The following is a 14,026-nucleotide window of genomic DNA, read 5'->3' on the forward strand; positions in this document are numbered from 1 at the left end:
CCTACCAGGATGGGACTTCCCGGCTCCAGCCACTCACCGCGACCCAGCTCCACCTGATGCCGCATGGCGCAGGGTGGTGCGTGCTTTTCCGTGGTACTGTCCGGCTTCCCTCCAGGGTCAACTGGGTCAGGGGACGACGGGCCATCTTCTGGTTCTCCTCCTACAGCCCTGACAGACTTACAGGTCCCTCACTGGCGGCACAGAAGGGCTTAGCACAGCTGCTGTGGTGGCACAAGTGTCTTTCTTTGCTCTCTGGGTGCCACATGCGCTATGAGCACCTTGCACACTGTCCTCCATGGACACAAAAGCTTTGTCAGTGCTGCATGGCCGCATGTCCTGTCTAAAGATGAATCACAGTTCTTTGCACAGAACAAGAGTCTGTTCAAATCGGTAGACTCAACTTTCCTGCCATGTTTCTTTAAAATGTTGTTCTAACATCTCTGGGACGTTCTGTTCCTGAGATGCTCCATCCCCTATGTCCCCCATAGCTCACTTACAACTTGTAGGGATTATCGCTGTCCAGCATTCCTGCTTCTTGCAGCAGCACTTGAAGTCCCATGGGCTCACCGACAGACGAACAAGATAGGCGTATAATAAATTCCTCACAGGGGGCACCATTTGTCAGCGATTGAATCTCAGACCCAGACCGGCAGGGAATCTGATTCATTTATTCAAAGGAGTGAGTTGGTTTTATACACTTTTCTAAGGCACAGTATTTCTTTATATGGTGTGGCCTATCCCATGTTGCCACATCAGCAACACGCTTTCTCAATGTCCTTTTATGGGATGATCACTCGCTGTTCACTCGTCTGTCAGCTCCTAGCCGGCTCCTCTCCGTGGGGGTCTGCCGTGTGACACCTCCTCCCCCAGGGTCCAGCGGAGACAAGCCTCTCTGTGCTGCCATGTGCTTCTTTGTGCTGCCATGTGCCTCTGCAGGCAGGTTTTACAACTCACAACCTAATTCTCTCTTATAATTCCCCATAGGAAGTCTGAACGACTCACGGCTTTACAGCTACAGGCAGCTCCTCATACATCCTCCCCCATGTAACCCAGAGGTTCCAACCAAATATCGCCACATCAGAGCACAAAAAACCACATACAGCTGTTCATTATTAGCTGACTACCTTTTTATTGGAATCACTGTAAACACTAACCATGAAAAGGGAAGTAAAACAAATATTTACTGGGGGTTTTATTTCTTCTGTGCTGGGGTTTGCCTCACGGTGATTTTCTTTTTTTTGTAAAGCAGTCAGCACACATGGAATTAGCATGACGGGTAACTACAAGTAATTTTTAAAATAAGACTGATAATCTTTGTATTTTACGTTGTCTTTTTAAGGAGATAAAGGACAAAAAAAAAGGTAAAGCAGACATACATACAAATATTGTGTTAGAAACCTAGAAAAACAGACAGGGAGGTTACATGTCAAAATGGACTAGTCAGTACAGTATTAATAAAAAATTATCCACATTCTATCTTGTTGTAAGGTTAAAGTTCTGAAACATGCAAGTATGCATAAGCCTAAAAGAATTATGAAGTCAAAGATTAAAAAAAATTAAAAATTTGAATAAATGTCTGATATAGTCTAGTAATAAAACAGTCGCACTTCCATATAGCATTTTCTGAGATATATTCAAGTAGGACAGCAGCTGAGACCAACTGAAACAAGCTGTAATGTTAAAATATTGAATTGCTCTTGGCCAGAGTAGCTAACATGAGTTATGAATTTGAATTCTTTTCCTTTATGCTTACTGCTTGGAGATGTGGAATGATCCAGCAACAATAAGAAATCTTTATAAATTTATTATTGTATTTTCTTCTTTGTGATTTAGCATTCTAAAACACTCAGGCAAAAGAAAGGCTGCATTAAGAGAACATCAGTGACTCATATTCAGGGCATGGGCAATATCATATCTGGGATTGCTTTTATAATGCTAATTCAGCTCAGCTATGCGAGTCTCTTTCCAACGGGAGTCATTTAATGAGAGCCTTCTTTTTCACAAAACCCTGTCTCTCTTGGATGTGGGAATAAGTCAACATTTGTTGAAGAAGATGCTAAATGTGAGGCAGCCAATCCCTCATTTGCTGTAGAAGAGGAATTTGATGTAGTGAATGATGTAGCACTTGCAGAACAGTTGCTGGATTTAGGAATTTGAGTATTGCCCAGAATACACACTGCTCTTTTTCTATAAAATTCTATGGCCATACTGGAATCATTTACATCATAATTTTTCAAAATTGTAATTAATTCTGTTTTCCTCATTTTCTATACCAAATTTTAAATTGTCCCCATTTGATTTGTGGAATTTTAAAATCTCATCATTTTAATTTAACATTTAGTAGACTGTAGGTCTTAAAGGAATTGCAGCTACCCACAGTTAGTCAGAAGTTGGGCTAAAGGATACCAGCTATTCATCTAAACCAAAGTGACTGTGATAATTTGCCCTTCTTTCCTTTTTGTAGTATTCTTAGAACTTAATTCCAGGGGACTATAGGCAGTCTGAACTTACTAATTACTATGAAAAATCAGCTCCAAGGTACCCCATCTTAGGCAACCAAAGTTAGTGAGCAATTTTGGCCATACTTCATTTCCATCTAAAAGCTGGAATGAATAGAAATGGAAATCTGTATATAGTGTCTGAACAGCCATACCAGATGTTTGTTCAGCAATTCCCTGGCTCTTTGCCCTGCTTCCAAAGATAAAGAAACATCCATACTTGGACTTGAATCTCCATCAATGGTTCTCCACTGAGGTATTTGATGTGATTTGAAGGATCACAGAGAACATCACAAAACGGATTTGTTGTACAACCTGCACATCAGCTTAACTTACTTTCAGCAAGCAAAGATGATACCACTGACACAGCTCATGAGAGTCAAGAGAAACCAGTGGTTGTTTGTGAAGTGCTTAGGTGCTGTCATGAGGAACACCATAGCAAAGTCTGTAAGAAATCAACAGTGTCTATCAAGATCAGCATTTGAGCAGACAGTGATAAACAAAATGCAAGATCCCATGTTGAAATGGGAAGAAAATTATAGTGAATTATTTGGCACCATCCATTCTATCCAATAAATGAGGTAAGGGTATATAGAAAGAACACTGATCTGATAAAGCAAGGCCATTGAAAGGTGCCTTTGCAGAGGGGCTTACGTTTGCATGGACATTTTTAATTCTGAGCTATTCTAAATCATCTCATCTTGTACATGCCAGTTTATGTGCCATTTCCTAGATTTTTGTTAAAATAAAAACTATCTACTTCACATTCCAGAAAAATATATAAATGCAGTTTATTTCATATTACATTTCACTGGGACTTTTGAGTTCCCTGACTTGTTGAAACTGCTACACCTCTATATTTGAAGTTTGTATCCTTAACAAATACATGCTCCAATTACCCAAACATACCCTGACATATCTAATCAGTAGGTACCCAACTCATTAAGGAATTAAACAGAGAATTGACACACTGACAAGAAATTACATGGAAATAACACACCCAATTGAGCAACTTCACCTTGATGCTTGCTTTTCCTAATCATCTGGTGTACAACACAGTATTATTGTTATATACACTTTTTTTCCTTATGACTTCCACTTTTCTTTTACATATTAAAATACAGGTTTAAATAAATTACTTGCTCAAGCTCAGTTGAAAATCTGTGGCACTGCCACGCCTCCATGTACAAATCACTGATGGATGCTTTGGTCACACTAAAATCCTTTCTTCCTTTTACAATTCAGTTCTTAAAATACTACTCCTCTACAATGTTGATGAGTTTTGCGATTTTTAAATTTAAATAGTAAGAGAAATGTTTTTCCAATAGCACTATGAAGTGAAATTAAACATTGATTCCTTTCTTGCTTTCAGCTGGATCCAGTCTTCAGCTCAGCTGTATACACTGCACTCCTCCCTTGTATGAACTTTTCTTCATACAGCATTTTAAAAGGTATAAATTTTTCTTCAAATTTTCATTCTGTGTGGATTATCACCTTGAGAAAAGCCACTTTCTACATGTATTTGTTTTCATCTGGGGGCTCATTCCAGTGCAAAGTCAAATCCTTTTAAACCTTGAATTGATTCCCGGCTTTACTGATGGGCACCCTAGACTTTGGGTAGCTATGAATAATTCTTCCTCTATCATTCTGATCTCTAAAATTTTTATATACCATTGAATCGAATATTGTAGAAAGAATTTTTTTCATTCAACGGTGTTATAATATAATGCCCTGTAAGACAGTTTCACCAATATAACATCCATCAAACCAGAGATCACAGGGGAAGAGCCATGTTAGGCTGGGGCCATCTACTGGTTGTGTTGTTGAGCTTTCATTGACAGATTTGGAAAATCACTTTATATTTGTAATTCCACTGTAATTATAAAAAAAGAAGCATATCTTAATAGATTAATCACCTACATACATGATGTTTCTTATGTACTGGTAATTTGTTTTTAAGATTAAATATTCCATGAATTTAATATGGCCCAAACATCAGAAGAAAAAAAATTAGTTTATCTTGCTTTCATAAACAAAATAAAAATGGATGGAAGGAGGCCTGAAAAAGCTCTTACTTCTCAATAACACCGAAAAGAAATCAAGGAATAAAGTAATATTAATTCTAAGATGTAAACAATTTAGTAAAGGAATCCACATATCTTTAGTTTTTATTTCTGTAACGAAAGAGATAAATAATTCTTATTGCCTTACTTGATGCTTTGTAAGATTTCACCTTGAATTTGTATGTGTTGTTCTAAAATAGCTGAGATGTGCCATATACAGTTTTCTTAAGATTTAAAAAGATCTCAGTCACTTTCATGATATTCTTCAAAGGTTTTTATTAAAAAGAAATTCATGCCAGAAAAGGTAGCATATGAAAAGAAATATAAAGCCTTTAAAACCAGCAGTTCTAATCAATGAGCTACTGCAAACTAAGAATAATCCAGACAATTTAGTTCAAAGTCCAAAAGTGCATTTATATAATGATGCTATTTAGTGTGTATTTATTCACTTATTGTAGGATAATATTGATAACTATTTGTGCTGTGATTGAGTCTTATTTCTATTATTACAAGACTATACACAAGTTTTAACTGTGTTCTCAGGAGCAAGAGAGAACATTTTACAGATTTTGCAAGTTTAAGAGAGATCCTTTGCACCTATTAAATTAGTATATGTATACATTTATGTATTTATACAAACAGACACAAAAACACATACATATTAACTTTTATGCTAATGCCATGGTTTAGTTGATGAGGAGGTGGTAGGTCATAGGTTGGACTTGATGGTATCAAAGGTCTTTTCCAACCTAGTTCATTCTGTGATTCTGTGCCTATACATACATATATGTGCAAGTTTGCAATATATGTGTATACACCTATATATGTATATGCAGGCATGCACACCTATGTATAACATCAACAGCTAAGTTGTACTGTTTACAGTCTCAGTTAAACAAAATCTGCTGTTGGCTCTTAGTTGTACTGGGATTAAATATCTGCCATTACTCACATTTGCCCTTAGCAGATTCATCAGCAGGACAGACTTCTAACAGGAGCTGTAAGTGGCAAGTAATTTTATCAAGAAATGCAAAATGCAATTTAAAATGTATAAAAGGCAGATAAACAATGACACTTCCCAGCATAAACAGGAAAGCGTAAACATATTGCAGGTTTGGAGACCAGACTATGGGAGCTAGAACTAGGAAGAAAGACATTGCCACCATCACAAATGGAACAGGTAAAAACACCTGTAAGAGAAAGAAAAAAAGTGGTTTAGGAAATAAATGAACAAACTGTGACTTTATGCTTCATTCATAAGAGTAACAATGTGTTCTTTTCCCCAGTAGAGTACCATTTTTCTCGCTGCTATAAATTCACCCAGAACAAGAGTCATCTGACTCAAATTGCCTGTAAGAGAGGAATCTTTTTAAAAATATTTGTTTAGGCTCCTTCTATTGTCAAGAGGGAGAGATAGGCAGTACTGGAAATCCATTTGTTCACATATGATATTGTGGATTCCTATAGGACACTCAGGGCTGGGTGCCTAGAAGCCTTCACAACAAGCATATACTTCTAACCCAGCTTTCTGACTGCTAGAGTAAGAGGAAATTCAACCTATCCTTAATGCCTCTGATTGTGCTAGGAAAAGTGAGAGCAGATCAAAGCTTAATTGTGAATGGCAATGGGTCCTATACTGTTCTTGTTCCTGCTCCACACTGGTATGGTACCACCTTGTTTCCAAGTCTCCCCCATTCTGCAAAGAACCATCTCCTGTTTTCAACCGCAAGTTCTCTGGTGCAGAGACCATCTGTTTCTCTTCTTTTTATAGTGAAACAAAATTTTCAAATAAGGCTCTAAGCATTATTATTTGTATTTTTGTGACTATCCACTTTGAATCTGCACTTCTTCTGTAACTTTTGCATGCTACCCATGACTCAAAAAAATCTATAAAAATATTTTGTAACTTAGACCCATTTACTTTGTATGGTCGATGTAGATGAGGTTCCCGGTATCGAAGTACAATCAGGCTTGCACAAGTCAGTCCAATCATAAGCCAGGCAGAAAATCCAAAGTAATTTGTTAATGTAATAAGGTCAGAGGGGATGATAAAAATGGATGCAATGGTGGTTGAAAAAATCATGGCTGGTGCTGGAGTACAGGAGTGGACATTAAGCATGGATATTAAAACAGGTAAATGTCCTGACTGACTTCCAGCATAACTTAATCGACCGAGTGTGAACATGCTGCTGTTGAGGGCACCAAAAATTGAGACAGCAACAGAGAGAGGAATGATCCAGGCAACAGAGGGGATCACTCGATCAGCCCAAGTGACTGCCACAGCAACTGCAAGAAAGCAAAGAATTAGTGTACTACAAGTACCATGTTCTGAATAACCAACAGACTCAACAGGAACAAAACTTAAAATACAAGAAACACCTATTATTTACCAGAAATGCCTGCTTTTTTGTTGCAGTAGCCAAACACAAATCCAATCCTAAGGGTATTTAATTCAGGAACTAAGCATTTCCTGGGAGGATGACAGCAAGAAGGAGTGCTGCCTGCCAGAGCAAGTCAGGGAAACCTGCTGGGGCCAATACCACAGTCATGGACTTCCCAGCAGGAGTGAGCTGCATCTCACATCCTGCATCACAAACACACACGTGGGCAAGGAAAGAAAATTAACTCCTTGGTCCCTGGCATGACAACAGTGGTGACACGATCTGTTGTTACAGGAAACTGCCAACAGGAGCACATCTACGTTCAGAGATGGGTCGAACAAATGTGCTATTAATGAGATTTTGCTTTGGGTGGAACTGGGAAATGTGAAAGATTGTTTCTGAACAAGAGATATTCAATACTGCTAGGATATTAGCTATAGCTGATATTGTTACGAGGACAATATTTAGTGGGTCTATAACCAAATGCCATGAGGAACACACATCTTGCAGCACAGGAAGTTATTAGAGATGGGGAAAACAGTGCCCCCCTCCTCAAAAAAAAAAAAAAAAAAAAGTAGTGAAGGAACATGAACAAGCAATGTTTAAAAAGAGTGCTATAATTTTAGGGCTATCTTCTCAGCTGGATAAACACAGTTCCCCTGGTATGCATGGAGCTGGTCATGCCAGCTGGCAGCTGCTATTCATGGATAGTCTGGTATTTGCTGCCTCCTTCATTGTAGCATGCAAATGATCCATCTCTCCCAGCAGATGGCCTGACACTGGCTGAGCAATAATAGGAGGTTACTGAGTGACAGCTACACTCCTCCTATTTATATTAGTGAACTTTTTCCATAGGAAAAAAAATAATTGATCCATCCAAATGAGGTATGGTTTTTGTCACACCTGTAGGCAAGGTCTGATGGCTCAGTCTCATTACAGTGGGATTTAAAATGTGCTGCTTGGACAATCAAGGAGAAATACAGTTCCCCTTGGAGCTTTCATGGGCAGTTTATTGGTACAGGATCTGAGACAGACTTTACATACACTGGCCTTTTGTATAGGCTCTTCTAAGGAATCACAATATTTATCATGAATAATACACACCCAAAATGGCTACATTTTTGTGTCCATAGTCTTTTCTATACTCCTGAACATGTTAGACTTGTCCACCTCCTAAAGAGTAATGACTTTAGCCTGAGACTCCATGAGATAGGGAAAGAAGGAGGAGTGAAAATTTAAACTACAGGAAAACAAAGGTCATCTCTGTACTTGGGACCTGACATTCACCTTATTTTCCGGGTTTTTATACACTTCTGATTTCTTTTTACAGACAGTGTAGGAAAAAGCCAACAATTTCAACAATCTACCAGCATTCAGTCCAACTTGTGTCATAGAGTAAAATTTAGGAAGAATTCTCTGTTAAAAAAAAATTAACACAAATTTCTGGACTGTGAAGATATGTGAGCAGAAGTAACCCAGGACACAGACATCAGATAGATATGCTAATGTACACTCCTTTTTAATTAAAAAAATATTAAATACATACCTGAGGAGACAATTTCCTTAGGTGTGAGGACAGTCAGATATGAAATGTTCACCAGTAAATAAAAAACAATTACTGCAGGAACAGCAGTCATCACAGTTAAGGGGATATTTCTGCTGGGGCTTTTCATCTCCTCTGAAAAATACAATTTAAAACAACAAATGAAGCAAACAATGTAGCTTCTGCAAAGGTTTTTCAGTGGTGAAGCTGTGCAGAGTTTGATAAGACTGATACCAAAGTCCTGTCCCAATCCCTAATCATGGCTGCTAAATTCTCTGCTTGTGAAGCCCTACAGTGGTTCTCAAATAGGTTAATATCAGAAAACCTTAAAAAAATTATTTTTATTTATCTGTCTTTTAACTGTTTGGAAGGAGGGCTGGATGAACAGCTGATTGATTTAAAAAGATTGCAAGAGGAGTGATAATTTCCCTTTGATTTGATTAAGCACATGTCTGACTTACATTAGAAAACTGATTTGGTAGGAAATTTTCAAGTAGCCTTACTTGAAAATCAGTAGCTTAAAAATGAAACTCCAAAGTCACATTATGTATTCTTACATCACTTCATGAGTCCTGATCTGTAACTTACTGAGCATATTTGCCTATTCCTACTCAAAACCTTTCTCTTTGCTATTATATCAAAAAATACAGAAAAAGTAACAGAAAAGACTGAAGGTATAGACATAAGAGCAATAATGCAGTAGCTTTAAAAGGGGGCAATTTCCAGATGGATTATGATGATTATTGTCTTTTCCAGTGCAAAGACGGTGAAGGAAAATTGTTTAGTGCTAAGCCTGATAGCTTAGAATTACTCTTACCAAACAAGAAAAAAAACCCAAATTTTGCAAGTGAACAACTCAGGCACTGGCACACATTCCTGAGCATGTCATAGTCCCAGCAAAAAATGGAGCTGGTTTCCAGAACCCTAACCTCAATCACCCTCATCTCAATCAAAAAGGTTCTTTTTCATCTCTTTCACTCCTTTGTCTTGTTCCCTCCCCATTTCCCACTTCCCTCAGCATTTACAGACAATTTCCTGAGTATTACCAGCAAATAACTAACAAGAGAGAAGAAGTGAAAAGTCAAATGTACATCTTATTTAAACTCTTTTTAGGAGACAGAAATCCATTTTCTCCTTCACATTTGATTTCTGTCTTCTGCTCAGGACATCAGCCTTGAGCCATGATCCCTGTGCTGGCTGTAGTGCACAGAGACAGGACTGAAGGACCACAACACTGGAATTCAGATACTATCAGAGAATTTGGGATTTATTTAAAATGTAAGAAATATACGTAGTAATTTTGAGCTCAGAAGAGGATAATCACCAAATTTGCCAATTTAAATTTATCTTTCCATTCATTTTGTTCCTTGTTGCAGTCTTGCCATCCAGCTGGCACCTGATCTATCAGCTGAAGCTCACAGAAATGAAGTAATTGTTGAAGAATAGAAAACTCAGTTTTGTTCAGAACTATTGCATAGGTTACATCTGTCTAAACAGCTGTGCTGCCCAGTGTATGGCATTTATTAGTACTGCTAGCTGATCAGAAAATAAATCAGTATTTTACCATAAGTCTTGTACTTTCTCAGGCTTACAAAGCAAAGAGCTCACCTTTGAGGAAAACCATACTTTCTTGATTTATATTACTTTTTTTTAAATTACAGCCTATTTTTAAAGCTGGAGTACCTGGATTATAAAGATAATAGTCAGTTTTTTAAACATTAACCAAATTTTCACACTGTCCTCACCACTGAACTTTGTGTTATGCATTTAACACATTCAGTTTATTTAATATGTTACATGATCGAGGTCAATGGATGCGAATGGTTAAAAATATAACAGCAATATCCATTTGCTTACAATGTAATTCGATTAATCTGATGATACTATAAAACACCAATAATTTAACTAACATCATGAACACCATCTCTGTAGCTTTCATGAAAAAATGCTCATGTATTACTGCCACGTCATCAGATACAGAATAGGGTGAGTAAATAGATATGCAAAAACATTTTGAATGTTGGAGTACAAGTTCTATGAAAAATTTTATATGACCTTCCTTGGATCTCTCTTCACCTTTTGTTAGACTTCAAAAGTCTGTTTTCCCAAGAAAATACATCCCATAAAATTACTACATTCTAAGAAAATTCAAAATTAATTTGTCCATGCACAAACCAGCTGCATAACCTCAGATTAAGGCAAAGATATTTAAATAGAAATTATCTATGCACACAGTTTGGCATGGATAACTCAGTACTTTCCTAAAAATACAGTGAATGGACACTGAGAAAGACAAAATGCAAATTTTTAAGGTGTGAAAAATTCTTTTTATGCATATTTTAAATTAACTATTTTGATTCTTTTGAATGCCCCTGGAAATGTCAGCTTGATTCTGCACAAAAAGCAGGAATCTTCCCTAGAGAGGAACAACGCCTCTTGTACCAGCCCCAACAAACACAAAACCCATGTAAAACGTGAAGGACCCTGTGGTCTTGAAGCAGAGACAAGTTCTCCCAAAATAAGCTGAGGAACACAAGAATGAGAGCAGCAGAACTAAACCTAAAGAAGAGCAGCAGAATACCTGCCATGTAATTGAGGGACCACCAGCCTCCATATGCGTACAGTCCCTGGAAGAAGGCTTCGGCAACCTGTGAGGCGTTGGGGATCTCTGAGCCGAACATGTCCTCAAACCTGGCCAGACTCTCCTTTTGCCTGGCAACAAGGAAAACTATGCCACCGACAGCAATCACAGACAAGGCCATCATCTTCAGCAGAGTGAAAATTGTCTGCACCCATGCAGCCATTTTGACACTGAGGCCATTCAAAATCCCCAGGGACCAGAGAACGGCCAAGGCCAAGCATTTCTTCAGCACATCTGGTGCAGGGCAAATGCCATAGAAGGGCTGGGTGGCGTATTCAGCAAACAGCAAGGCTCGAGCAGCATTTGATGCTGGCTTGGTAAACGTTGATGTCCAGATAAACACGAAGGCGGGTAGGGATCCAAGGCCTCTTTTAATATGGCTGTATTCTCCTCCGGAGAAGGGCAGAGCGGTCCCCAGCTCCGCATAGCAGAGGGCACCCATCAGAGAAACCAGCCCAGATGCAGTCCAGATCGTTAGTGCAACGCCAACATTGAGTAAGGAATGTTTTAACACCCCTGTGGGAGACACGAAGATCCCTGCTCCAACAATTGATCCTACAATAAAACTTACCCCATCAAAATAACCTATATTTCTTTTGAGTTGCATCTTGGCTTTTTCTTTTCTTTGCACATCTTTAGGGTCATTGTTTTCTCCTTTTTCCATTTTTTCTGGGTTTTTTTTCACAGCAGATTTCACTTTGTTGTTAGCAGTCTGTCATGGCCCTACTTTCTAGTGAAATGTTATGGGAAGCTTGGCTTAATCATTCAGAAAAGAGAGCATACTTTGGGTTTTGATGTCTCCTGTGTGAAGATGATTAACCAAATACTTCAAGAAACACTGGCAAATCATGTACTTGTTGGTTTAATATGTACTTCAGAAATTATTAAGGTCTGCAGGTATTTTAAAAGAAAACAGCATAAAAAATAATGCATAGCAAATGCTCATTTCTCAGATGATTTTCATCAAGAGATTTCAATTTGTTTTATGTACATCTTCAGAAACAACCACAAGAGGTGAGTAAAGGTGACTTCTACATCAACCCTAGGGAAAGAGGAAGGCTATGGCAGCATGAGGAAAGAAATCAACCTTCCTTATATTATTGACAGTGACATGGACACTAGATGAACAGCATGGCCACTATTTTTCCACAGCCCATAAATAAAATGGACAGTGAAAATCACTAATCACCAGTATGTTTTGCCAAAACCTCATCAGTCACTGGGTATACTGGACCTTGTTTATACTTCACTCATTAAACACAGCCCTAGAAAGAAAATTACCAGTTTTATTCCAAGTTTTTTCCTGAACACTCATTTGTTAGAATAGTACTCCAGCACATCCTAAGATGGCATTAATCTTCAGAAATTGCTATGAGGGAAAGAAGCTGTATCATAATTTTCATTGTCTGCGCAGGGGCTGTGGAACAGAAAGATGAAGGATGGAAGCTCCCAACAGTGTGGCATGTGTCTTTTAAGGTGTGGCCACTGATTTTTCTACATATTTATCAATCTGTGATATATTTTGTGTTAGGAGCTTCTCTTCAATCAGATGTGGAGACATCATAAACCCATGACTTTTGTACAAAAGAAATGCATTTATTATTTCTAAAAGATGCAGAGAAAAATGGGCAGAAAGAAGAAAACTAACTGAAAAGAAGCTCAGCATGGACCCTAAGGGTTGTGTAGGTGCCCAAACCCATAACTGCAAAGTTCTTACTTTTTGTCAGTCAAGTTGCAGAACCAGTTTTGTCCTGCAGGTCAAAGCTCAGCAGTGCAGTGAACAAAATTCACGCTTTTACAGGGGCCAACTTGAAAGACACTGGTTCACACCAGTCCTGAACAGCAGGATTTTCACTCAAATACAAAATAAGTTCATCTGAAAAGTTAGTTTACATAATATGTCATAATGTAAAAAACCTTCAGCTAAAATAGGCATGCACAGACTGTTCTTTTGTTTCAATGACTTAGCTAAACTGGGTTTCCTTCACCACGCAAAAGCTTTGCAGCATGGTCAGTGATAGAACTTACAGCTCCAGAGCAGCTTATAACTATAGGAAAATTCTTCCATCTTCTCCAAATCCCTGCAGTACTCACTAACTACTTTCGCCTTACAGACTACAAAAATTGTAGTTCTACAAGTTCTACTAAAACTTGCATGCATTTTAAATTGCATTTATTCATTTCATAAACTATACTATGTATTTAAGTATGCATTTAACATGCATAGAAAATAATTCATAATAATTCAAATATTAATTCTCTAGTATTCATGACTGGGAAATTAAGCATAACATATATTTTAAATGCTTAAAATGCTTAATTTCCTGTTTTATTTCAGTGTGTTTTCTGAGTATCCTTCTCTGTGAATGTGCACATATTTTTTAATACCCAGCAATCTTCCAACTCTTTGTGTGTCCTGCCATGTACAGCTGGATTTGGATCACTATTTTAAAACAAATCGATTTTACACTAAATGGCATCTTTGAGTACAGATGCAACTGACTTTTTTCTCTGATCATCCTAAAGGACGATTTCTAGTACAGCAAAGGCATTTACAGAATCTCCCAAGCAGCAGATTAATAAGGCTTTTTTTACTTCTGACAAAGCTGCCTGATCTCAGAGAACCTCACTGAGGTAACAACCCCTTGGTGGCTGGGCACGGGAACGGGCTCCCCAGGGAGGCAGCCACAGTTCCAGCCTGACGGAGTTGCACATTGCTCTCAGGCACATGCTGTGACTCTTGGGGGTGGTCATCGATGATCCCTGTGTGTTCCTTCCAACTCAGGCTATTCTGTGATTCTGTGAAACTCTTAATACCGTGTGAGCTCTAAGAAACAACAAAGCCCCCCAACACTCCCCCGACAAGAATTCAAAGCAATCCGGTCTGTAGACCCGGCCCC

General features: G+C 38.3%; 1 protein-coding gene across 1 annotated transcript; it reads right to left on the reverse strand.

Moving 5' to 3' along the window:
- Positions 1-5,505: 5,505 nt before the first annotated feature.
- On the reverse strand, positions 5,506-11,790 carry SLC7A13 (solute carrier family 7 member 13; the record flags this gene model as incomplete). The annotated part of the gene is made up of 4 exons (XM_082278782.1): positions 5,506-5,751; positions 6,483-6,847; positions 8,489-8,620; positions 11,067-11,790. 4 exons carry the CDS (start codon positions 11,788-11,790, stop codon positions 5,506-5,508), a joined length of 1,467 nt encoding a protein of 488 aa, XP_082134908.1.
- Positions 11,791-14,026: the final 2,236 nt, after the last annotated feature.

Source organism: Coloeus monedula, assembly GCF_965178545.1.
Source record: "Coloeus monedula genome assembly, chromosome: 1".
Lineage (NCBI taxonomy): Eukaryota > Metazoa > Chordata > Aves > Passeriformes > Corvidae > Coloeus > Coloeus monedula.